At 43.5% G+C, this 26871-nt stretch overlaps 1 protein-coding gene across 6 annotated transcripts in view; it reads right to left on the bottom strand.

Moving 5' to 3' along the window:
• The window catches only part of ENDOU (endonuclease, poly(U) specific), a 245130-nt gene that overhangs the window by 113258 nt on the left and 105001 nt on the right, over positions 1–26871 (bottom strand). For 2 of the 6 annotated variants that reach the window (XM_085654781.1, XM_085654782.1), the window contains exons 5-8: positions 18433–18492; positions 7673–7828; positions 2476–2535; positions 378–533 (exon numbers count right to left, since the gene is read on the bottom strand). In XM_085654781.1, coding sequence (XP_085510907.1) covers positions 378–533; positions 2476–2535; positions 7673–7828; positions 18433–18492 — 432 coding nt within the window. The remainder of the gene's footprint in view (positions 1–377; positions 534–2475; positions 2536–7672; positions 7829–18432; positions 18493–26871) is intronic. The other 4 variants (XM_085654783.1, XM_085654786.1, XM_085654784.1 and 1 more) reach the window with 3 other exon arrangements.

Here is a 26871-nt window from a genome sequence, read left to right as displayed (position 1 = left end):
TGGACTTTCCTCACCACACATTTTACCCCCACTTCATTTATACAAGATTGGAAAAAGTATGGTACTCCATCTACATCATTACTTTGTGATGCTACCTGAGCACTTATTGTGGTCAGCATGTATTGGTCTGGTAATGGTAGACACGGTCGATACTCTCTCATCATGGGCACTTTTACAAAAACAGTGTTTGTATAGCTGGGTTTTCAATCAGCAAATTCCGGGGAAGTTTCATAAACAGAACAATTGGTGAACCAATCTGAATTTGGATTGGTTCTCACAGCAGTGGCATCATTTAGAATGTTATACTGATCAAAGTCTGCCGGACACTCAACCACAAGCCTCAGATGCCCCATTCCCACCGTATCACTTATTTTTACCTTCGCTCTGGCCATGAGTGCTGGTCTTGTCTGTTTTCTTGCATAAGTTGCTATAGTCATCGCAGCAGTTGTTGAACTTGCTGCATTTTCTGTTGCAGTGGCATGAGTTCTTTTTGTTGTAGGCTTCGTCACATCTTCCTTTACAAGACTTCTTGTCTGTGGTGTTGCGAAATAGGGGAGAAAAGTTTTGTAGTTTGTAATCAAAATCAACCAACCACAGAATAATTGATGCATGTAATTGAAGCAGCATGCGTTAACCAGTTACAGCTGAACTAACCAGGAGCTTTTGAGTTTACTAAAATTATATGTGTAATGTACTTATTAATGAGGCTTTCAGCATTCCCCTTCATCCATTGGTCTGGCACTCTGTCCTTCACATTTCCCTACACCCACTGCTCCAATCATCATGGGGCAATGGGTCATCCCGCTTCAGCACTTGGCTAACTTCACAGCAAGTGATGACATTCTGCCCTTTTACAAAGAGCCTCCACACACAATGTAGTTCATTCAGTGCCAGTTTTTACTATGGCATTGAATGCTGTTTGAGTACACAAATGTTTTTGATTTAACCCAAAGTTGTTTTTTTTTAAATTGATGATGATCTGGTAGTTTCATCAACAATAACCTTTAGCAAAACCATCAGAAAAAAAACAAGCCCTTACAAAACGAAAAGGCTGTCATGACCATAAATGGAAAAATGCTCCCTCCACTCCATCTAGTTATACTATAGACTGAACTTAAGCCTCCTTTGCATGGTGGGGAATGTGGTAGAAGCCCTTCACTCATTACACCTTATTAACTCAACGACTTCGATTCTAGACTTGTTCTCACAAAGCGTGCCAGATACTTCACAACTATATATGAGAGAAGAATTGATTTGACGATGGCTGTCGATCTTCTTTGTTCGTACTGACCCCTCTGCCTTGTTTGATTTTGCAATATTTCATTTTTTACAAAGCGCCACCCTGGCCAAAATCTTTTGGTGCACACGACAGAAAGAATTTAAACAAACTATAATCGCTTCACAATTTAAAGAAAACAATTATACCCAACTATATGCTCATAAAACACTTAATTTGAAAAGAGATATGTTTTTCACTCTTTTGTAAACAAAAGATGTTTTGGGAGAAGTCATAGGGAGGGAGAAAGGGAATTTCAGAGCCATAGAGTATTAGAAAAAACACTTGATTATCAATCTGCAACTTTTTAAACAAGTGGGATATTCAGCTGGAGAAGAAACTTACTAAGTGCAGCCAGAAGTCACTGGGCAAACATGAAGAATTGCTGCCAGATAAGATGGGTGCTAAAGCATTGATGCCTTATAAGTTGGGTAGGCTAACTGAAAGAGCTGCATCCATCTAAGGACCTCAAAGGTAAGGGTTTGAGTGGGGCGTAATATGTTCGAATACACTCAGAACCCTGATGGGCCTCGCTACCTAAATGGTGAATGACTCTGAGCAGTTCTTAATTTGAACCAGTGCTTTCCAGTGCTCGGCACCGAAACTTAATCGTCAATACGGGTGCTTATAGCACAAACTTGACTCAACGGTATTGGAGTGCTTTTCATGAGCACCAGTTAAGGACACATTCATTCTTAGTAGACACGTTGAAATTAAATTATTTGCCCAGAATCACAGGATGTTGAGCCTATGCCGAGACTCGGACCTGGTTCCCCTGCTCCAAAGTTGGCAGCTCTGGCTGTTACGCCACATCCTCTCCCCACTTGTAGCATTTCATGGTTAGTAGTTAGTCCTGTTATAGGCGGCACTCACAGGAGCAGTGGGCTGGTGCACGCTGTCCCCTTAGGAGAGCCCCGGCAATTATTTACTTTACAAATTAACCAACGTCTCTGAGTAGAAGAAGAGTGTGGTTAGAAAGACCTGTCAGCAGTGCACTGCCACCACTGAACAGAGATAGAAATTGCACTGCAGTCCTAGAAGCAGATCCAGGGAGTAAATATGTATGGAAAGCAGGAGCTTTCTTAGCAATGGGAGCTACAGAATTAACCAAAGAAGCATTTAAAATGTTCTGATTTAGTCTTATACTTTGAGGTTTTTGGTTCTGAAGCGCTTGAGTTAATGTCAGTTCAATTCCTTACCTGCGGCACCCGACGGCTTTGAATGGTGATCATGGCCGCTCTCTGAAGAAGATTCTATATCTGTAACAGAAAAGAGGATGGCACAATCTTAAGTGAACGACATGCGGCTTTTATGCAACAAGATTTGTTTGAACCTGAACTGCATTGTTAAATCACTGAGCTACAAGGAATTCAGTAAACCGTTCTTCTTTTCAGTAATAACAAGCATTTGCAATGCATAGGTCTCGTATTTGCAAGAGTGTAAGCTATTGGCTTTGTAAATGACAATGACTTTTGTTTATCTGTTTTGAAAATTAACACATAAATAAAAGACATTTTTTATTTACAATATCAATAGCCAGTCGCGGTTCCTAGTGGGAGTGCTGCGGGGCGTTTGGGCGGGGCGGGGGAGGGGGAGGGGGATAGTAAACTGCGGCATACAGGCCGACCGGAGTTAAGTACATAAATAAATAAATAAAACAAATTACATTGTACTCGCTGCAACGCAAATGGCCTTTTACTGCATTCTTAAATCAAAGAGGTACAAGCAATTCAGTAACCCATTCTTTTCGAAGATAAAAACAGGATAATTTGGATTCACATTTCAGCGATAACATTTCCAGTTCCTCATTTGACATTCCTTTAGCAGTGCATTTTTGCTAAGGGTAGGCGGAGAACTCAGCTTCGCCAGCGGAGTTTGCAGAGTTTTGCCAACTCCGCACTTTGCTGGGAGAGCGGAGTTCATAAAAAAACTCAGAAAATTCTGCCCCCGCCACCCACCCCCTGAGGCCAGGCAGTCAGCCAGCATGAATTTCACTGTTGTATGAGCTCCCCTGCACCTATTGTGAAGCCAATCCTCTGAAAATAAGTGGGGCAGGAGGCAGCTGTTGTCATGTCTGTCAGCTGTAATCTCGAGAACAGGCACCAACTTCTGTGGCTCAAGCACCAGTAATATTTTAGCTGCTCACCTCTGAAAGTGCACCAAAGCCCGGAACAGAAGCCTCAGCAGTGAGGCATATAATATTTTATCATCTTAGTTAACTTCAGACGGAACAACCATTTACCTTTTGTGGACATACCATGATGTCATCACGCAGCTACGCGCGCTGACGTCATGTCCAACACGGAATGCTTCTGCTGTAATCTCATGCCACCAATGCCTGGCAGAGTTGCAGAGAGGGTTATCTGGCACTGGAATGCAGGTACTAGTAAAGCTTTCTATACATGAAGGCCATACCCTTTAAATAATGCATTAAGCCTCCTATTGCGTACTCGAGCACCTAGCTTCCCTGGCTTGACCAACGATGGTCGCTCGGAGCACTTCCGCTGGTCGTGTGAGCAGTGGTCATGCTCTATGGGTGCAGGAAAGAGTTTGTACGTGTGAAAAGGGCAGCAGGTTGTATCAGCACCGAGATGGGTAGGTGTGTAGGTCTGGGGAGAGCACAGGGGCCTCTGAGCTGTCTGTTCAACGCTGTGCTGCTATCACACCACTTACCATTTGGTTACAAAGGTTTCACTGTTTTGAGGTATTAAAAGCCGTTGCAACTCTGCTTTAGTTGTATGTCTGAGTGGCTACAGAAGAACTTGAATGGCGGAGCGAAACTCAGCGGAATTCCACAGAGTTTGAATGCAACTCCAAGGAATTCCACATAGTGCAACTCCGTGAACTCCTCCCACCCTTAGTTTTTGCACAGCATACATGTGTACATGATTTAGTATGCTCAACTCCTGCTGCAATTTCGGGGTAGTGGGTTGGGGCCAGAGACAGACTGGTCTTTTATTCAATCAGGCATTTCCCCTGGGTGCTGTAACCATTGGAAGCCGGGCTAGAAAGACCAGGGCCCCTTTTGATGCCTCTTGGGGTGGACAACCGCACATTGAGCAAGCCAGGCTCGAACATCATGGCAGGCTCTGGTTCAGCTCGAGGTCCTCTTGGAGCCTCTAAAGTGAGCCATTGTCTGCTACCTACACTCTCCTGTCATGTGTCATGATTATAGATACAGCAATAACCTTTGATGTTAAACAGGCAAGAGAACTGTACAATGTGGTACTAGGAAAACCTGGGATCAATTCAGGCTTCTCTGCTTCATAAAATTATGTGATCTTGACAAATATTTTATTTTACTGAACCTCTTTTTTTAATGATCACTTATGAGAACATGTTCAAATATGCAAGTTTAGGATATGCGCTGTACAGAAACATCATGGGGCAGATTTACAAGAAAGTGACTCAGCAATTTGGCTGCACCGCACTGAGTCACTTTCAAAGCACAGGGATGCGAAATATTTACAACAATATGACGCATCTCTGTTCTTCCACGTGCACTGGGGCACAAACCGCTGCCCTGCACAGGCGTAGGCACCCTTGCACCATGGTGCACGGATGCCTGTGTTGTGGGGAGATTGTTTTTGTTCAGGAAGGGTTCCCTTCCTGCACAAAAACAATCTGAAATGCCGTTTTTTCAACTTCTATGTGTGCTGCATTAGCACACATAGGATTGTTTCAATGATTGTTTATGTGCAAGAAGGAAACCTTTCCTGTACATAAACAATCATTAGAGGAGATTTCCTCTTTCTATGTATGCTGCACCACAGCCAGCGTCTCTGGCTTTGCCATTCTTGCCTTATGATAACTAGCTAAGACCCGATCAGTCACTTAAGCTTCTTGTTTTCCAAGAGAATTCCTCCAGAAAGTCCTTATATCAGTTTCAGCTGTATTTAGATCAGGGTCTTCAAAATGAAGCCCAGCCCCAAGCCTGCTCCAACTGGTCCTACTTAAATGACTTTGCATCTGCCTCCATTTCCCAGGGACTGGAGCCAGGAGCATGGCCCAAAGAGCAGGAGGGGTTGACAGGACCCAGCAGGCTGACCCAGTAGGATAGAGTGAAGGTAGAATAGGAAGGGCCAGCACTAGTGATTTAGTGAAAAAAAACTCTCACCCTCACTGCCTCGACTCACTCGGACCATGGTCGCCCCATGATCAACATCAAACAGCTACCAGGTGCATCTCACAGCAGTAACGGTGGTGGCAGCCAGAGACGAAGCCGAACGGTGATCAAAAACAACAATCAATAGACATGCAAACTGTAGCAACGGCAAAGGGCACAAGAACAGTAACCACCTCCACGCACTCTCCTGAAGAATGGGATCAACTGCAATCACACAATAGCCCGTCAGTACCACTTCAGGTGTTGAAGCAGCCGCAGGTCAGTGTCTTCCACTCAATTCATTTTTATGTCTGCCACAGGCTCTTTTGAAAATGTAGCATTAGTACACCAGACAGAATGGGAAGAAGTATGAAGATGGCTGTGATATGTCCTCCCTGCCTTCTCAGTGTTCTTGGGTGCAAGACTTAGCAATTCAGTGGGTTTAAGTCCAAGTGACTACAAATCAGAAACACAGCCCCAGTAGTAGCCAGCTAAGACCCCATATTCAACTGAGATCCCAACCAACCTAATTTAGATGCTGAGAGTCCTTTGGTTGGAAGTCTTGATGTTATAAAAATGGGCACTGCTGGGAACCCAGTTGTTGGTGTCTGGCTCATTAGTCTTTATTCAATATGGAGCTCTTCACAGAGTTCTATTCCAGACCGCTTCCGATTTCAAAGAGAGTTAGCTAATGGTGCTATTATTGGGTTAGCACCAAAATAAGTCCATACATTGTACCATGTCTTAAAATCGGCAAGTCATTGTCAAGCTTACTGACTGGCAAGGGTTTCCACCGGAAAGGGACATCAAATGGAGCAACCACATCACACGCTGGACAGGTAAACAAGGACTTAGGACGAGTGGCCGATGATGACTTTAAATAAAGTCATCTCTGAAACCTTCAGTTCTAGATTGGTCTAAACAGTGACTGGCCTTAGCCAATTCAACATTATTTTAAAACCTGTGTCATACGAGATAAAAAAAGTTCTATTTGATTTGGTTTTAAAAATACATTTTCTAGTTCTCCAGCAAAGAGGTGGTACTAAGAGTAAGGGGGGCGGGCTTTAAGGGGCTCATCTATAGGCAGTGTCCTCTCACTGCCAAAAGCCTTTCGGCCGGTGCATTGAATCTGCTTCTGAGTTGAGACAAAGAACAAGTAGCTTTGAATGGGGTTGGTACTTTTCTTGCTTTGGGAGCACTAAATGGTGGCCATGGTAGGAGAAAGCTCAGATAGTCTCTCCTTGAGCGTTCCTGCTCATACCAGGCTTTCTATCTTCTTTTGGTCAGTACTGTGCTGCTTCGTGGCTAGGTCGGAGCTATGCATGCATACAAACATATATACTATCCAGGATTTCTAAAAGGATAGTGTAGGGGCTGTTGGCAACTGGTCAGTTTATTATGAACAAAACCTGTTTCTCTCACTCAGGAAGGCCAAGATAAAATCATAATGTTATGCAGCATTGATCATGTTCTACATTGGCCTCTTTAGACACAGCCCCCTAGCCACGCAACGCACATCAAATGGGCTATGACTCGACGCACAGAATCTACTCAGACATGGAATGACAAGGACCCAGGACCACTTCCATTTCCACAACCATATTCATGGAGAGCTCGACAGATTTCACAAGGGACAAATATTATGCTACCTCCTTCAGGCATTACCTCTTCTCCCAGATGATGCTACACTAGAATCAGCTGTCCCTAATAACCAATAATCTATCCTCTGGAAATACGTACAGCAGCCGTCCTCAAATGAGAGTGGGGGTGCATTTAGGTGCACCCCCTGCTAACCATAGACACCGGCGCTGTGTTACAACATTGCTTAAAAGCTGGAGCCCGTTCAGTGGCATTAACCATTTTCAGGTACCCTTGTGAAAAATCATAGTAAAGGCCAGATAAACTCGAATAACACTGACTTTCCTCACCACACATTTTCCCTCCACTTCATTCATACAAGATTGGAAGCAAGTAAGGTACTCCATCTACAGCATGACTTTGTGATGCTACCTGAGCACTTATTGTGGTCAGCATGTATTTGTCTGGTAATGGTAGACACGGTCGATACCCTCTCATCGTGGGCACTTTTACAAAAACAGTGTTTGTATAGCTGGGTTTTCAAACAGCAAATTCCCAGGAAGTTTCAGAAACAGAACAATTGGTGAACCAACCTGTATTTGGATTGGTTCTCATAGCAGTGGCAGCACTTAGAATGTTATGCTGATCAAAGTCTGCTGGACACTCAACCGCATGCCTTAGGTGCCCCATTCCACTGTATCACTTATTTTTACCTTCACTCTGGTCATGAGTGCTGGTCTTGTCTGTTTTCTTGCATAAGTTGCTGTAGTCATCGCAGCAGTTGTTGAACTTGCTGCATTTTCTGTTGCAGTGGCATGAGTCCTTTTTGTTGAAGGCTTTGTCACACCTTCCTTTACAAGACGTCTTGTCTGTGGTGTTGCAAAATAGGGGAGAAAAGTTTTGTAGTTTGTAATCAAAATCAACCGACCACAGAATAATTGCTGCATGTCATTGAAGCAGCATGCGTTAACCAGTTACAGCTGACATAACCAAGAGCTTTTGATTTTATTAAAATTATATGTGTAATGTAGTTTTTTTTTTTTTTAAATAATCTTTATTCGGTATATAAAAATACCATAAAAGTGGCAATTTCAATAATAAGTATAAATATACACATCACATATAACCTGTCCCTCGCCAGTCTGATTCATCTTCAAGCTTGGAAACCATTTGTGAGACAATGTGAAGAAATGGCAGTGAAAAATCTATGGGCTTCCGCTACCCCTTGTATTCCCTAATCTAAACGCATCCTTTAAAAAGTTAATGGTGCAAAAAAGTGTAAAATCATCTGGGGCCAATTTTGAAAGTAACAAGGCCACCCGCGCTTGTTTAAATCTGGCTTTCTTTAAAATACCCTTCAGGAAAAGACTTCTAGGGTATGAGTTAAATGGGCATAATAAAACGAAATGAAGGGTGTCCTGTGGAGACCTATGGTCGCAGCCACAGGGCCCCTTCATCTCTATAGACGATGTGAACCCTGCCGGCTCTGCTAATACATGATGCAAAAGATAAAGCCTAAACCAGGTCATTAAAAATGTATCATGGGCACTGCTTATACAAGACAGGTATGGTTCGATGCCCTCAGCAGACTTAGCTACTGGATGTTCTCTCACCGACGGCTTGGCTAACTCTTTCTTCCCGGAGCATCGAAACACACTTGAAAAACCGATCCTTGACCAGGGCCTTATCCTGCATACTCATTTTGGAAGGATTAGTAAATAGATCTGCACATCCAATTTTCATAAGAGACTCCTTCACATATTTGAGCCAGGGAATTTTTAGCCCGTGGTCACGGGAAAGACAGTCTTCTATGACCTGCCTGCTTAAAGCCGCCTCCTCATTTGCCCAAATCGTTACCCAACAAACTAGGGGTTTGATTGCCATTCTGTCCTTGATGTAACTGACACCCAATTCTTCATGAACAATATGAGCTGGTGTGCTCTTGGGGACTTTTAACAGGCGCCAGAAATTCATGTTCTCTTCAATTTGTAATTGGTTAACGTCAATGAATCCCCACACCTCACTTCCGTATAGCACTTTAGCACAGCACATGGCGCTATATAATCTCAAGATCTGCTCTGGGGACCAGTGTCCTAGCCTTTGTGCAAAATTCATTATAGACCCGGTGCATCTAGTCATGGCTCGGCACTTCTCTTCTAATAAATATTTAAAATGTAATCGGCCATCAAATAAGATCCCCAGATACGAAAAGGACTGGACCTTTCCAAAACGATAAGATCCAATTGCGTAATTATAGGATTTACCTGGCTTTTTCCCCACTTCCATAACATAAGATTTTGCAAGATTGGGGGATAAATCCTGATTCTCCATAAACAACACAAAACCATCTATTAAGAGCTGCAGGCCTTTGGGGTGCGGGCAAGAAGTACAGCATCGTCTGCGTAAAGCAGAACGGGGATCCCCCGGGTACTTATCCTAGGGGTGTCTGCCTGTAAAGTGCTTAGTGCATGGTCAAGACCGTTTATATATAGCGTGAACAAAAAGGGAGCTAATATGCAACCCTGTCTGATGGCGCTAGAGCACGCAAAGGGTTCTGTTATTTTTCCCTCCTGACTGTATCTGACCGCAGCCGTGGTATTCAGATGTAAGGATATAAAATGTTAGTAAGCCCTGGGTCCACTCCGAGCCCACCCATAATTGCCCATAATTTCCCTCGATTGACTCTGTCAAAGGCTGCAGTCAGATCTATAAATGCCAAATACATCGTCCCTTGGCTGACTATTGTGTATTTGGCCGAAATAAGGTACACATTGAGGCATTGGTTGGTGGTAGATTTCCCGGGTCTGAAGCCAAATTGAACGTCAGTTATAACTTGGTGCTCCTCGGCCCAATCAGTCAGCCGGCTTAAAACCACCCGCCCTAGTACCTTCGCTGACAAATCAATCAGAGAAATCGGGCAGTAACATAGTGGGCTATCCTTGTTACCTTTTTTTTAAAATGGGGACAATCGTGGCTGTGGACCAGTATGCTGGCATTACCTTGTCCACCGCTGCGTTTATGACTCTAGTCAGGATTGGCGCCCAAAGTTCCACGTTACTTATTAAAAGATCGGGTGGAATCCCATCTTGGCCGTGGGACTTATTCCTGGTTAGACCTTCAATTCCTATTCATACCTCGCCCAGTGAAAATCTTAATGGGGGCATGTCCTACTCCACATACTTCTCCTGCAACTGGTCCGAGCTTGAGTGGTAATTATAAAGCCCTTGAAAGTGCTCATGCCATTGCTCTGGCAGAATGTTATTGCTTAACCCGGGTTTGTTGGCATCTTGGAAACAGGGATTATTTATGACTCTCCAGAAGGTGGTGGAATCCTTTAATGCCACCGCCTCTGTCAAGTCTTCCCAAGCTTGTTTTTGTAGTTGACCTTTATGTACCTTGACCGCTAACTTGTATTTTTTCCGACAAAGGGTCACCCGGTCCCTATCTCTTGGGGAGGTCTTTAAAGCATCTTTGAGCTCTCTTAGAGCGTGTGGGCATTGTGGGTCAAACCATCTTAGGTTATCCATTTTAGCCTTATGAGCTGGGGCTCTCAGCAAGCTGTCAACTATTTGGGTGACATCCTTAAAAGCATCAACTAATTCTACCTCTTCCACTTCTAGGTCTAAACAGCTCTGAATGAAATGTTCACCTTCTTTTAAGAGGGATCTATAAAAGGCCTCACCATTAACCTGTGTCCATCACAACCTCCTGCCATGGTCAGTTGCCCTAGCCACCCCACCCCCCACTCCAAGGGGTGTCTGGCGGCGGCATGCATCAACAAGGGATAAAGCAGGAGGGTTGTGATCACTAAAGGCGCTATAATCAGTACTGAACCCAGTCACGCAGTTTCTGAGTATTGCAGAGACAAAAATATAATCAATAAATGAGGCACATCCTCTGCCTTTAAATGTGGGATGAACTGTTTTATCCTGCTTAACATCAATCAGATCCATCGTATTTGTTAGCACGTGCATGTTTAAGAGGCCACTAAGTTCCCTTCCCTCCTTTGTGTGTTCCATGTGTGGACCGTCCTGAAGAGTACAGGACTACCAATCCCCACATGATACTCTCAGATTTGGGCACAGATGGCAACTAAAGTCGCCTGCTAAAACCAGCTGAAGGGCCATCGGCCCTTGCTCCTGCATCTGGGTGAGTTTAGTGTCCAATTCTTGCAGGCTTGCGGACCCTGTTCATTTGACGTTGCATTATAAAAATGTATAAAAAGTAACCCGTAGCCTTTATTAAAAAATGTGAGCCCCTGCTCGACTTCTGAACCCCAAGCTAAATCTGACCATCTTCCCTCTAATGTAAGATCTACGTATATAACCAGCCCTCCCCTGGTGTAATGTACTTACTAATGAGGCTTTCAGCAAGTCTCTACATCCATTGGTCTGGCACTCTGTCCTTCACATTTCCTTCCACCCACAGCTGCATTTAGCATGGGGCAATGGGTCAATCCACTTCAGCACTTGGCTACCTTCAGAGCTAATGAAGACATTCTGCCCTTTCACAAAGAGCCTTCACACACAATGTAGTTTATTCAGGGCCAGTGTTTACTATGGCACTGTATGCTCTGTGAGTACAAAAATATTTTTGATTAAAGCTAAAGTTTTTTTTAAATTGATGATGATCTGGTAGTTTCATCAACAATAAAGTTTGCAAAACCATCAGAAGTAAAACAAGCCCTGACTAAACGAAAAGGATGGCATATCCTTAAATGGAAAGATCCCACTCCACCCCATCTTGTTAAACTATAGACTAAACTTAAGCCTCCTTTGCATGATGGGGATTGTGTTAAAAGCCCTTCACTCATGCCACCTTATTTACACAGACACTTCCCACAAAGCGTGCCAGAAACTACACTACTATATATGAGAGAAGAATTTATTTCTTCTGATCTCTCTGCAGTCTTTGATTTTTTTATTATTTAATTTATTACAAAGTGCTACCCTGACCAAAAATCTTTTGGTGCAGTCCACAGACAGCACATGAAAATGAGATTTTTTAAAAACTGTAATCGCTTCACAATTCAAAGAAAAACAATAACCCACAACAATATAATCATAAAACCACTTACTTTTAAAAGAGATATGTTTTTCACTCTTTTGTAAACAAAAGATGTTTTGGAACAAGTCTTCGGGAAGGAGTAAGGGAATTTGAGAGCCATAGAGTAGAATGAAAACACTTGATTATCAAGCTGCAACTTTTTAAACAAGTGGGATATTCAGCTGGAGAAAAAACTTTCTAAGGGCAGAAAGCAGTCACTGGCCAACCTTGAAATATTCCTGCCAGATAAAATGGGTGCTAAAGCATCGATGCCTTATAAGTGAGGTAGTCTAACTGAAATAGCTGTATCCATTTAACGACGTCCAAGGTAAGGGTTTTAGTGGGGCGTAATTCGTTCAAATAAATTTAGAACCCTGATGGGCCTAGCTACTTAAATGCTGAATGCCTCTGAGCAGTGCTTCTTTTGAGCCAGTGGTTTCCGGTGCTCGGCACCGGCACTTAATCAACACTAGCACTTATAGCACAAACTCAACCCAAAGGTATTGGAACACTTTTCATGAGCACCAGTTAAGAACGCATTAATTTTTAGTAGGCACAGGGAAATTAAGTTATTTGCTCAAAATCACATGATGTTGAGCCTATGCAGAGTTTCAAACCTGGTTCCTCAGCGCCAAAGTCGGCAGCTCTGGTTGTTATGCCACGTCCTTTCTCCACTTGTAGCGTTTCATGGTTAGTAGTTAGTTTTGATATAGGCAACGCTACAAGGAGCAATGGGCTAGAGTAAGCTTCCCCTGATGGGAACCCCGGCACTTATTTTTTCACAAATTAACCACTGCCTCTGAGTAGAAGAAGAGTGTGATTAGAAAGACCTGTCAGCAGTGAACTGCCACCACTGAACAGAGACAGAAATTGCACTGCAGTCCTAAAACCAGATCCAGGGAGTAAATATGTATGGAAAGTTGGAGCTTTCCTAGCAATGTGAGCTTGCATAATGATCTGGCAGGATTAACCAAACAAGTATTGGCAATGCCAATTGGTCTGATATTGAATTACTGTTGTATGGTAATGTGATATATTAATACAATGGGGTGACCCTGTGTCCCTAGGAACCTGGGTATTTAATGTATATAAAACACTCCAACAAGCGCCCGTAGGGTTGAAACGTCGACGATCTACTGCTGCACAGATTGCAGGACACAGTTGCAACCAACTATATAATTTGTTTAACTTACCTGTTACTGCATTTTGAATCTGGCCCTCAAACCACCCCCCCCACCCCACCTCACTGCACTGTGCATATATTTCACCACAGAGCACCACTATTTCACCATTGTGTATCACTGTATGAATTTGGAAGTATAAAATTCTGCAATGTGTTTTTGTTTACATAACGAATGCCATCAATTCTGATATATAAATCAACGAAAACCCTTTCTCTGTGTTCTTGTTCCTTCCCCCTTTTTTAAAAAATGTTCTTGGTTTCAAAAATGTATTATATGTTATGCTGAAATAACTACGGCTAATTGCAATACGCATTGTTTCTACCCAAGGGAACCATTGTTCTGTATGGTAATGTGAATCATTACAAGTAAAGAGCATGGAAACATACACTTATTTGTGAAAAAGCAAAGAACTGTGGAGTAATATTGATGTAGGTAAAAAGATCAGGTGACAGTTGCACTGTCAAGCCAGACCTAAAGATCCCTCCTCCCATCAGAGAGAAACATCATATATTATCTAGTTATTTAAGGCACTTTAATAGCATTCCAGTACTATGTGTGTGCAGCAAAGTTCAAGCTTAAGCAGCTGGATAAATAAAACAATCCCTGCTGTGTGGAGGGCAAGCGCTATATTTGTGGAAGCACACAACTTCTTCCCAAACAAAAAATGTACTTCTAACTCCTAACATGTGAGTGGAGCCTAAGCCCCTCTCTACTGATGTTCACAAAAGTATCTAAAAAAAATCCATATAGGTTTGTGACTAATCGCTTCCTATATAGTGAAACAGATCATACATTAACTACTTAATTTCTGTGTGTATTGGAAATCAACACTGCTATTTAAAGTTGTGTGTCATTGGCATTCAGATGGATGGACACACTAACTCAGCATTTCACCAAGTGCAGCTGAAATGCCGGTCAGCAGGACAGGTGATTTGATTCATGTCTTTTCTCACCACATCACTAAAACTAAGCCATTATCAGTCACAGTGTCCCACCAGCCATGTCTGTGATACAAATAAAAGATCCCACTGCCTGTGACCCTGGAAACATACTTTATTGGTGAACTACACTCTCCTCTAGTAAGACAAAGGATTGCTCTTAAGGCCCCGTGACGTATGCATAACGTGAACCTGAGAAATCCCCTTTGGCCTCGTGTTTAAAGCCTTATACTGCGTTGGGAAAAGTATGCTCAAATATCCTCCTTCTTTTCGCGTCACCGAGGTACAAATGAGCTAGAGTCGGAAGATGGACTCTTTAGGTCTTTGGGCCACTGTTGTGGAACTCCCTCTCCAAATGCGTAAAATCCATTGTCCCCTATCTTTTATCTAGAACGGCTTTAAAAGCTTTTTGTTACCATTTAAGATCGTCATGATGAGGAGTTATAATTAACAAATGTACTTCTGATAATTCATGTTCTGTATATAAATGTCTCTGTTCCATTTGGAATGCTCCCATTCACCCATAGTGCTTGCCAAATGGCATGTTCCAAATGAAACTTGCTTTAGAATGTTCATGTTAGTCACAGTTGGTGAAGCGTAGCTGAGGAGAGTTGATGGCTGAATAAAGAAGATTACTTACTTCAGTATCTTGTCTTCCGTATCTTCTTAAATGATAATATGTTTCTATTTTTTGAAGTTGGTGTTTCCCTTTTTCAGATATTCTATTTCCGCCTTTATATGTTCAGCACCAAGAGTCCCACTGGCTGACACTGGACTTTATAACTAACCCTTCCCTTCCATTTCACTTATTTAATACAAAGATGGCAATTTATCTCAAACTAGATAAAAGCGCGCGAGGTACAGAAACAAGTAGCAAATTGCGTTAAAGGGCGTCCAAGAAATGGCCATTTCTAAATAGCGAGAAATAAAAGGCCTGTTGTCAATATATTTATTGTGACCCTTATGAATGGAGCCTTACCATTACCAATATGAAAGTTATCCAATCTGGACATACTTTTTTTTTTTAGGGTCTTGTCTTCATTCCCAAGGTCCCATTCTGTTCCAAATACTTGAAATCTTTCTGCAGATGCAACTACTACAAAGAATTGCTTAGTGCTCACTATTGTTTTCTTTCAAGTGGACTACCCTAGAACACTTCAGAACTATTCGACATTCTTGTCCACATCTTTTCTCCAGAGGGGAGGAGGAGAGCCACTTTTCTTGAGAAGTGGTGACCATCTTCCATGAGTAGAGAGAGACGTCAACAACCAATAGCTCACTTTGGATCCGGGATTGCAATGTCGAAGGTGAAAGTTCTCAAGGTCTGGAGTGAAAAGGAGGTTATAACATTCTCCCAGAGTTCCTGACAGACATCTGACTCTGCTTTTTCTCTCTGCCCTTCATTTGCCTCTGCGGTTAGTCCCCACAGCCCTTGTGTGCATTCTAATTCCACATGTGCCTCCCGCCTTCACTGCTTTGACATCCACAAACACCTACTCACTGGAGGGGTGCCGTTAGCCATAATTTTGAATAAAAAATCTAGGGCTCTTACCGCTTCCTTCAATGTGCTCTACAGTGGTTTCATGGGACCACTTCCTTCCAGGTGCTCTGCAGTGGTTTCACTGCACCACTCCTTTCCAGATGCTCTGCAGTGGTTTCACTCCACCACTTCTTTCCAGGTGCTCTGCAGTGATTTCACTCCACCACTCCCTTCCAGGTGATCTGTCATGGATTCATTGCACCACTTCCTTCCAAGTGGCTTCACTCCCCCACTTCCTTCCAGGTGCTCTGCAGTGGTTTCACTGCACCACTCCTTTCCAGATGCTCTGCAGTGGTTTCACTCCACCACTTCTTTCCAGGTGCTCTGCAGTGATTTCACTCCACCACTCCCTTCCAGGTGATCTGCCATGGATTCATTGCACCACTTCCTTCCAAGTGGCTTCACTTCCCCACTTCTTTCCAGGTGCTCTGCAGTGGTTTCACTGCACCACTCCCTTTCAGGTGCTCTGCAGTTGTTTCACGGGGCTACTCCCTTCCAAATGCTCTGCAGTGGTTTTACTGCACCACTCAGTTTCAGTGCTCTGTAGTGGTTTCACAGCACCACTCCCTTCCCAATGCTCTGCAGTGGTTTCACGGCACCACTCACTTCCAAGTGCTCTGCAGTGGTTTCACTGCACCACTCCCTTTCAGGTGCTCTGAAGTGGTTTTACTGCACCACTTCCTTTCAGGTGTTCTGCAGTGGTTTCACTGCACCACTCCCTTTCAGGTGTTCTGCAGTGGTTTCACTGCACCACTCCCTTTCAGGAGCACTGCAGTGGTTTCACTGCACCACTCCCTTTCAAGATCTCTGCAGTGGTTTCACTGCACCACTCCCTTTCAGGTGCTCTGCAGTGGCTTTCACTTCCTTCCAAGTGGCTTCACTCCACTCCACTCCCTTTCAGGTGTTCTGCAGTGGTTTCACTGCACCACTCCCTTTCAGGGGCTCTGCAGTGGTTTCACGGCACCACTCCCTTCCGAGTGCCCTGCAGTGGTTTCACAGCACCACTCCCTTTCAGGTGTTCTGCAGTGGTTTCACTGAACCACTCCCTTTCAGGAGCTTTGCAGTGGTTTCACTGCACTCCTCCCTTTCAGGATCTCTGCAGTGATTTCACTGCACCACTCCCTTTCAGGTGCTCTGCAGTGGCTTTCACTTCCTTCCAAGTGGCTTCACTCCACTCCACTCCACTCCTTTTCAGGTGTTCTGCAGTGGTTTCACTGCACCACTCCCTTTCAGGGGCTCTGCAGTGGTTTCACGGCACCACTCCCTTCCGAGTGCTCTGCAGTGGTTTCACAGCACCACTCCCTTTCAGGTGCTCTGCAGTGGTTTCACTGCACCACTCCCTTTCAGGTGGTCTGAAGTGGTTTTACTGCACCACTCCCTTTCAGGTGTTCTGCAGTGGTTTCACTGCACCACTCCCTTTCAGGAGCTTTGCAGTGGTTTCACTGCACCACTCCCTTTCAGGATCTCTGCAGTGGTTTCACTGCACCACTCTCTTTCAGGTGCTCTGCAGTGGCTTACACTTCCTTCCAAGTGGCTTCACTCCACTCGACTCCACTCCCTTTCCAGGTGCTCTGCAGTGGTTTCACGGCACCACTCCCTTTCAGGTGTTCTGCAGTGGTTTCACTGCACCACTCCCTTTCAGGAGCACTGCAGTGGTTTCACTGCACCACTCCCTTTCAGGTGCTCTGCAGTGGCTTTCACTTCCTTCCAAGTGGCTTCACTCCACTCGAATCCACTCCCTTTCAGGAGCTCTGCAGTGGTTTCACTGCACCACTCCCTTTCAGGGGCTCTGCAGTGGTTTCACGGCACCACTCCTTTCCAAGTGGCTTCACCCCACCACTTCTTTCCAGGTACTCTGCAGTGGTTTCACTGCAGCAGACATTTTATACAAAACCCTACAAAAATAAATGACTAACATGAGCCTGCAACATGTGTTTTTCTCTTTATAGCCATGCATATTAGAAGAGAACAAACACGGATAACTGCTTGGCTTTTGAATCTTCAGTCACTGGATGATAACATTGAAAGAAAGCTGAAAATGTGTGATGAGGATTTTATAACGAATATAGATTTACATCAAATCATAAGGAAGATAATTAAAAGGTAATATGAAGTGAGAGAGTTGGGACAGACGAAAGACAAAGACAAAGGAAAAGTGAAATGCGTTTCTATATGTATAAAATATAAAGGAACATAGATGTGCACATATGTCTGCTGTATTTGTACTGAAATGGAATAATTTTGCCTGAGATATGAAGGGCACATGCACGAATCAATGAGGCGTAGTTATTGCCTTATACTTAAATTTGGCAGCTATTTTCTCAATAATAGTTGTCCAGTGGACACACATGGGCATTGCAGCGATCTCTTCTGCAACGTGACAATTAATAAAAACATACACGTTTAAAATTGCATTAGACTTTTGGAATAAGACATACATGTTAAAGATTATTTCCACCTGTTTAAAGAAATGCAAACAAAGTGGGAAATTACTAGGAGAATGCTTAGAACAACAAGTGTTGCAAAATGTTCTTGTGGCTATGAAAGAAATTTAGGGAAATTATGCAGCGTAGCCCAGTCAGGCTTTGAGTCGGGCTGCTTCATGAGCTAGTGATCTTTGAAACAAACATTTGACATTATTTTAAAACGTGTTCTAGGCTGCGGAGAAAGCATGTGATTGACGCATTTTAAACTTTCTGATTTTGGCTAATACTTGAGCTTTTTGGTTCTGAAGCGCTTGAATTCATATCAGTTTAATTCCTTACCTGCGACACCTGAAGGCTTCGAATGGTGATCATGGCCGCTCCCTGAAGAATGTTCTATATCTGGATCAGAAAAGAGAATGGCATAATCTTAAGTGAACGACATGCGGCTTTTATGCAACAAGGTTTGTTTAAACCTGTACTGCATTGTTAAATCACCGAGCTACAAGGAATTCAGTCAACCGTTCTTCTTTTCAGTAATAACAAGCATTTGCAATGCATAGGTCTCGCATTTGCAAGAGTTTAAGCTATTGGCATTATAAATGACAATTTATTTTCATTATCTGTTTTGATAATTAACACATAAATAAAACGCATTGTCATTTACAATGCCAATAGCTCAAACTCTTGTAAATGCGAGACCTATTTCATTTCAAAGAAGTGACCGCCATTGTGCCAGGCTGCTTGGAAAGTGAAAGCATGCATAGTGCACTGAATGTTGCACGAGAGCATGCTGTGCCTGCAGTGGGAGAAATTCTTTAAAGAAAATAGTGCTAACAGACTAAATAAGACGTACCGTGTAACAAGAGAAGTTAAAGGGCCAGTCCTTCTATCTGCTGCCCTTAAATTTGCCAGAGAAATAGACTAGCACACAGTCACACTCACCCTAAAGATCAGATATAAAGGTCTTTAATAGCATCAACTAATAAATAAATGTTCCTTTTTATCGATGCACCAGGCTGTGCAGAGTATATAAATTCATTCAATCTGTAATGTCAGTACTAAACAGAAGTCCACTTAATTTTCAAACCTATTCCAGAACTATGTAGTAACCAAATAACCAAATTTCACCTCTCCCATTCTCAAAAAGCCACACAAAACTCAAATGTCCGTGTGTTTCCAATACTAGTTTTCACACTATCCTTCCTTCCATGCATGTATGCAACTACATACAATTTCTTAGAAAGTTGACAGTGAATTAACATTCATCAGGGACATCTCTGGTGATCTACAGATAAGTATGAAAGCCAGCAGAAACCATTACCTTGAGTAATAATAGCCCCTGTCATATAAAGTGCTTAAAATGTCACAAGTTTGGTATGAAGTACCATATATAGAAGAAATCATTATTATTGAGCATTATCACACAACACAAACAAGGCACCACCTCGTCCCATTCAGAATGCTAATTACCTAGCAGAAGGTGTTATCAATACATTAGATATAGATAAAAAACTGGAAGTGCTTGTTTTTATGTTTTATCGGCACAGTGCTCGTGAAATCTATTGTATTTAATATAGATCTTAAAAGGGGATTAGATCCCGCCCTTGCTTTTCATTGGTTTTTGTGATTGATACTTACTTTTCCTCTATTTTTATTGGCTGTAGCATACTATTTCCTGTGTGTTCCTCATGTGTTTCTCTTATCAGCCTCCCGTGGCCCAAGCACTGTTTTCATCCTCTTTGGTGGAGCTTCTTTTCAGCATCTCAGCATCCCAGTGCTGCCTGAGTGTCATGGGATCAGAACACTGTGCTGGTCTCAGTGGAGATCTCGTGATCCCACAGTCTCTCACTTGCATTTTTGGCAGTTTTACACAGGGTTATCTCGACCTGAACGTATTGAAGCACTCATGCTCAACATGAGCACCAGTTACATTACACATGGCACTTTCAGTAGAGACACACTTGAGCATCAGAGCTCAGCACTTGCTTAGATTGCAACGCGCACTCACCAGTTCCACCCGGGCCAAAGCAAGGACCCACTCAAGTGCATCAGAGGCCGGGCATGTTTAGATTGCAATGTGCACTCACCAGTCCCCCCGCCACTGAAGCAGGGACCCGTTCAAGAGCATCAGAGGCCAGACTTATTTAGTTCTTTTAATTTTATCCACTATGTAGCACAAACAAAGGGTAAAGGTATTGAATCGCTTTACATGAGCACCAGTTACTTTACACACGGACACATTCTGCTGCCCTCCAAACACTGAGCAAAGGTTACTACAGAGCAAGGAAGGAGGGGATATCTGAGGGACATCGAGCAAGTGTAGTCTGCTCCCAGAGTGCAGAGAACTTAGCAGCCTGTTTGTTGGACACATGCATGTAAAAGACGTCAGCAAAAAGCACGCAGGCCATCTCTCTCCTCCCTGCTTGTCACCACCCTCCTCCCCCACGTGCCTACAGAGAATTAATTTTTTTAATGTACGCAACATCTTACAGTACATCCAAATCATTAACTCCGAGCCGGCTCACCTTTGGTGTTGGGTGCCTGTTACTCTCACCACCACCTCCAGTCCGTTGCTTGCCCCGCTGTTCACAGATCCTCTCCTCCCCCTGACCCCGCTTTTCAAATTTTTCGTATATTTTCTTTTTATCCACTATATAGCGTGAACAACACCCGAAGGTATTGAAGAGCGTTACATGAGCACCAGTTACTTTACAGATGGACAGATTCAGCTTCCCTCTGACCACTGGGTAAAGGTTACCACAGTGAAAGGAGGAAGGGAAGACCTGTGGTACATCGAGCACGTGTAGTCTGCTCCCAGAGACCGGAGAACTTAGAGGCTGTGTGTTGGAAACATTGATGCTAAAAAATGTAAAAGACAACGGCCAAAAACACACTATTTTTATTCATTACAGGCAACCCCTTGCCACAATGCAACAGTACCATTACACTGATCCCCTTCTCCCTCCACCGGACCCCTCCTCCCCCTGATCTTGCTTTTCACATTTCTGTTTTACTTTTATATAGCGCAAGCACCATCCAAAGGTACTGGTGCACTTCACATGAGCACCAGTTACTGTACACAGAGACACATTTAGCTGCCCTCAAAGCACTGGTTGTAAAACGATTGCCATCCTGGGATAGTTAATTCCGACAGTTTAAATGCCTCAGAGGAAGTGTCATTCAGTGAGTCTTGTGTATGTTAAAAACAATGCCGGTCACACAGATAAACATGTCTTCCTGCCAGGGTGCCTGCTTCAATCAATCAATCAGTGTCTAATAAATGCTGACTACTCACCTGTGAGGGTCTCAAGGCACTGGGAGGGCGGGGGCTGGTTATGCGGTTCAGTCAAAGAGCCAGGTATTGAGGTCCTTCCTGAATTAAGACAGCGATGGTGATTGTCTGAGGTACAGAGACAGGGAGTTCCAGGTCTTTGCAGTGAGGTAAGAGAAGGCTCTTCCTCCAGCTGTGATCTTGCAGATTGGTGGGATGGAGGCCAGGGCCAGTTGGGTGGAGCAGAGATGTTTGGTGGATGTGTAGAAGGAGAGGTGGTGGTTGAGGTATGCCCAGCTGGTGTTGTGGTGGGCTTTGTAGCCGTGCGTGAGAAGCTTGAAGGTGATTCTCTTGTTGACAGGATACCAGTGAAGGTCTCTCAGGTGGCTGGTGATGTGATTGCAGCGTGAAATGTTCAGGATGAGTCTGGCAGAGGAATAACGATTGGTCTTCAGGTTTTTGGGTTTTCTGGGTGGTGCTGGCGTAGAGTGTGTTGCGGTAGTCGAGTCTGCTGCTGACAAGCGCATGGGTGACTGTTTTCCAGGACTTGGTGGGGTATTTTCTGTATTGAAAATAGCCAACCGAATAACAATTCAAATAATTTTGTGACCTCCAGACTTTGAGGAGTTAACACCAGTGTTTAGAGGCAGCGGGCGTTTTTTGTTCTTTGGTACCGATAATATGTTTGGCCATTGTTATGCGCATGGATCACAATGCGATGTGGTAGTAATCGCGGAACTAAAAACTGTGGTAATAAAAGGTGATCTTAGTGTACAAATATTTCATATTGCTGAATTCAGCCCACTGTTTGAGTGTTTTAGAAGTATTTCTTTGCAGTTCTGCAGTTGTCTCTCAGACTCATGTGGGCACTCACTAGAAGACTCAAACACTGCCACTCACACTCAAGCACAAATGCTCACATACTTGCACCCACAGGCACTTACGTACAAACACACATAATGGAAGACATCCAGCAATCTCTTTCTCTTGCACACACTTTGTCACATGAGCAATCCTATTGAGATTCCACCGACTCACACTGACACCATCAAAGGAAATCACTTATGCACTCACACACAAAACATGCTCACAGAGGTTTTCAAACACATACACTTCACACAACCAACAAGCAGCTTGCACTGCTGTGTAACATCTAAACTAAAACAAATTGACAAACCAATAGATTTCCAATAGGCAAAACCTATTGGCCTTTGCCATGTTATTTTCACTTCTAGGCAAAACTGTCTGTTTTCTGCAGCAGAGAGATGGCATTTCCTTGAGGCCTATTGTTGCTAGTCCACCTTTCATAAATCCTGGGCTAGTGTAAGCCATTTTTATGCAAAGCAATGTGAGATTTTACAAGCCCCTCTCCTGGCTTCTGCCGGGGATTCTATAGCAGTGGTGGGATACGCCATTATATTTTCTGGCGATGTGGTGTTGGAATTTTTGTCAGGCTGTTTCCCAGTTGGAAAGGTAATCTCAGTTGATGGGAAACCTGAGGTAGCCAGTAGGCTCTGTGTTTGTGAGACCTTTTGTGTTTGGAAATATGACCGGTAATGACAAGCAATTTCAGAATTGTGGCTTGTTGCTTAGCTAAAATAGACTGAGATTGCAAATGAGTATTAGAATTATGCTTGGTTGAAGGTGGAAGCCATTATTTTGTAATAACTGCGAAATTGGTCGGGACCTGAGTCACTAGGCTCACACATAACTCATTGCTTTGGAGTTGGAGGCTGCACCACTGCGAACATCACCTGTCTTTGCAAATCTTGCCTCATGATAACTAGTTAAGACAGCATTGGTCAACTAAGCTTTTTTCCAAGAGAATTACTCCAGAAAGTCCTTATATCAGTTTCAGCTGTATTTAGATCAGTGTCTTTAAAATGAAGCCCAGCCCTAAGACTGCTCCCACTGGTCCCACTTGAATGACTTTCCATCTGCCTCCTTTACCCAGGTACTGGAGCCAGGAGCATGGCCCAAAGAGGGGGAGGTGTTGGCGTGACCCAGCAGGCTGAAGGGGTAGGAGAGAGTGTACGTTGAAGAACGAAGGGCCACTACCAGTGATTCAGCAAAAACAAAACTCTTACACTCACTCCCCCTATTCACTCGGACCATGGTCTCCCCATGATCAACATCAAACAGCTTCCAGGTGTGTCTCACAGCAGTAACAGTGGTGGTAGCCAGAGACAAGGCCGAACGGTGATCAAAAACAACAATCAATAGACATGCAAACTGTAGCAACGGCAAAGGGCACAAGCACAGCAGCCACCTCCACGCACTCTACTGAAGAATGGGATCAGCTGCAATCACACAATAGCACGTCAGTTACACTTCAGGTGTTAAAGCAGCCACAGGTCAGTGTCTTCCACTCAATTAATTTTTAAGTCTGTCACAGGTTTTCTTTAAAATGTAGCATTAGTGCACCAGACAGAATGGTATGCAGTATGAAGAGGGCTGTGATTTGTCCTCCCTGCCTTCTCAGTGTTCTTCCGTGCAAGACATAGCAATTCAGTGGGTTTAAGACCGAGTGACTACAAATCAGAAACACAGCCCCAGTAGTAGCCAGGTAAAACCCCATAATCAACTGAGATCCCAACCAACCTGATATAGATGCTAAGAATACTTTGGTTGGAAGTCTTGAGGTTATAAAAATGGGCACTGCTGGTGCTAAAGTTGATGGGCATAGAATTGTGAGACTACCAGATTTGACATAGAGGACGACTTTAGCCAGTTGTTGGTGTCTGGCTCATTAGTCTTTCTTCAATATGGAGCTCTTCACAGAGTTCTATTCCAGACCGTTTCCGATTTCAAAGGGAGTTAGCTAATGGTGCTAGTACTGGGTGAGCACCAAAATAAGTCAACCAGAATGGAGCATCAAATGGATCCACCACATCACACGCTGGACAGGTAAACTAGGACTTAGGACAAGTAGCCAATGATGACTTTAAATAAAGTCATCTCTGAAACTTTCAGCTCTAGATTGGTCTAAACAGTGACTGGCCTTAGCCAATTAAACATTATTTTAAAACCTGTGTCATGCGAGATAAAAATAAACTTTATATTTAATTTGGTCTAAAAATAAGCTGACTAATTCACTCGCAAAGAAGTGGTACTGAGAATAAGGGGGGATTGAAGGGGCACATCTATAGGCAGTGTCCTCTCACTGCCGAAAGCCTTTTGGACGGCGCATTGAATCTGCTTCTGAGTTCAGACAATGAACAAGTAGCTGTTGAATGGGGTCAGTACTTTTCTTGCTTTGGGAGCACTAAATGGAAGCCATGGTAGGTGAAAGCCCAGATTGTCTTTTGCATTTTGAACCATTCTCCATGAGCAATCCTGCTCATACCAGGCTTTCTACCTTCTTTTGATCAGCACTGTGCTGCCTCATGACTAGGTTTCAACAAAGCATACATACAAACATACATACTATCCAGGATTTTAAGAAGGGCAGTGGAGGGGCGGTTGGGAACTGGTTCGTTTAATATGAACAAAACCTGTTTCTCTCACTCAGGAAGGCCAAGATAAAATCATAATGTTATGCAGCATTGATCATGTTCTACATTGGACTCTTTTGACACAGCCTCCCAGCCACGCAACACACATGAAATGGGCTATGACTCGACGCACAGAATCTACACAGACATGGAATAACAAGGACCCAGGACCACTTCCTTTTCCACAACCATATTTATGGAGAGCTCAACAGATTTCACGAGGGACAAACAGTATGCTACCTCCTTCAGGCATTACCTCTTCTCCCAGATGATGCCACACTAGAATCAGCTGTCCCAATAATCTATCCTTTGGAAATACGGATAGTAGGCACCCACAACTGAGAATGGGGGTGCATTTAGGTGCACCCACTGCTAACCATAGACACCTGCTCTGTGTTGCAACCTTGCTGAAACATTTTCAGGTACACTTGTGGAAAACCACAGTAAAGGCCAGACAAAATCAAACAGCAACATTTTTTCTCACCGCACTTTTTCCCTCAACTTTATTTATACAAGATTGGAACAAGTAAGGTTCTCCATCTACAGCATTATCATTATTCGATAATGCTACCTGAGCACTTATTGTGGTTAGTGATGTATCGGAAATCGAAGTTTATTTGTAAGGGTGCATTATAATCACACGTGTAGAACGCTCCAGCATATATTCCTTTGTCGTATCAAAGTGAAGTGTTAGAGTATGTAACATGAAATGTGATATGTTTAGTCTATTGAATAGTAACCTGGAGATTTAACGTAGAAAGGGAATGTGACTAGCAGCAAACATCAATTTGAAAAGTTTGTGTTGCGTAATTATCATTAATTTATTTAAAGTGTTTATTAATTTGTTGTCTACATGCAGGTAAATGTATTAACTTAATGTGCCTTATTTTCCTATGCAAACTCGTAAAGTTCATATGCTGGTTTCTCATGTTAGCCGCTTTTTGTAGACCTGAAAAGCATTTCCCTGGAGGCTCTCACTTTATAATTAATAGTTTGAATTTCATGTGTGCTGTGAAAATGTGTTCATTCTCATGTGTTGTGTTGCAGGTGAAAGAAGCACTCTTGTTAGCTATAATAATGTCTTTGTTTTATTACTCAGGCAAGGAGACAAAAAGTTACATCTTATGGTCTGAATCAATTAAGGAAGGCCGTTGTCCTTCATAAAGAAGAATGCTTGGGAATCAAGGACAAATGTGGTGAGAAGAAGAACACCGTTGTCCCATGGAAAACTACCTTTAGGACGGTACCCAGAGCAGATGGAGTGACCTGCAAAGGATCTTGGGAAAGTTCTCTTCAATACTCTGTTGCTAGGAGTAGAGAAAGCGCCCACTTCGCCTTCTGCCTTTGGATAGAGTGCCCCTTAGAACAAGCTCTGTTTCAATAGCTCTGTGCCATCTGACCCATTTATGGTGGAGAAACTCCTTAGGAAGGCTCCTTCAGCAGACACCTTTTATTTCTTTTCCCTAAAGATGCTTAAGGAAGGATGTCATTTTAGCTCTAGTGTAGGGATAGATTAATGCTTTATACTCATCGACCCTCCATGCAGGGAAACGTGGACTCATACTTTCTAATCCTCTGTATCCTGCTTAAATTAATTGTATTGTTTATGCTGCATTGTTCAAACTGGATGCGCAGGTTTGACTTTATGCTGATTCCGATGTATTTCTACACTCTCATCTTGAGGTGTCTTTATGTCCAGTTACTTTTAGCTTTGTAATAAACACCTGTCGGACTTGCTGTTTGCTGCTGGCTTTTCCTTGGACCCTCCACCACTCCTTGCGGAACCCGCTTCGCGGGTCCTGCTGCGGCGTGAGAGCCGCTTGTGCATAACCTGCGGACAGTTTCAGTGCGGGACTGGGCGAGTGCAGGGCTGCGAGCGGCGGGACAGGACTACGTCTCCCAGCAGTCCTGTTAACCCGCGCCTCCTGTCACCTGGCCGCTCTCCCTGCAAGCCCCGCCCCACTCACAGCCTGAAAAAGCACCTCTGAGCTCCACTGCCCTGGGACACCTGTC

The sequence above is a fragment of the Triturus cristatus genome, chromosome 4_1, assembly GCF_964204655.1.
Source record: "Triturus cristatus chromosome 4_1, aTriCri1.1, whole genome shotgun sequence".
Classification (NCBI taxonomy): Eukaryota; Metazoa; Chordata; class Amphibia; order Caudata; family Salamandridae; genus Triturus; species Triturus cristatus.
The sequence above is the reverse complement of the archived record's forward strand: the minus strand, read 5'-3'. Positions and strand labels throughout refer to the sequence as shown.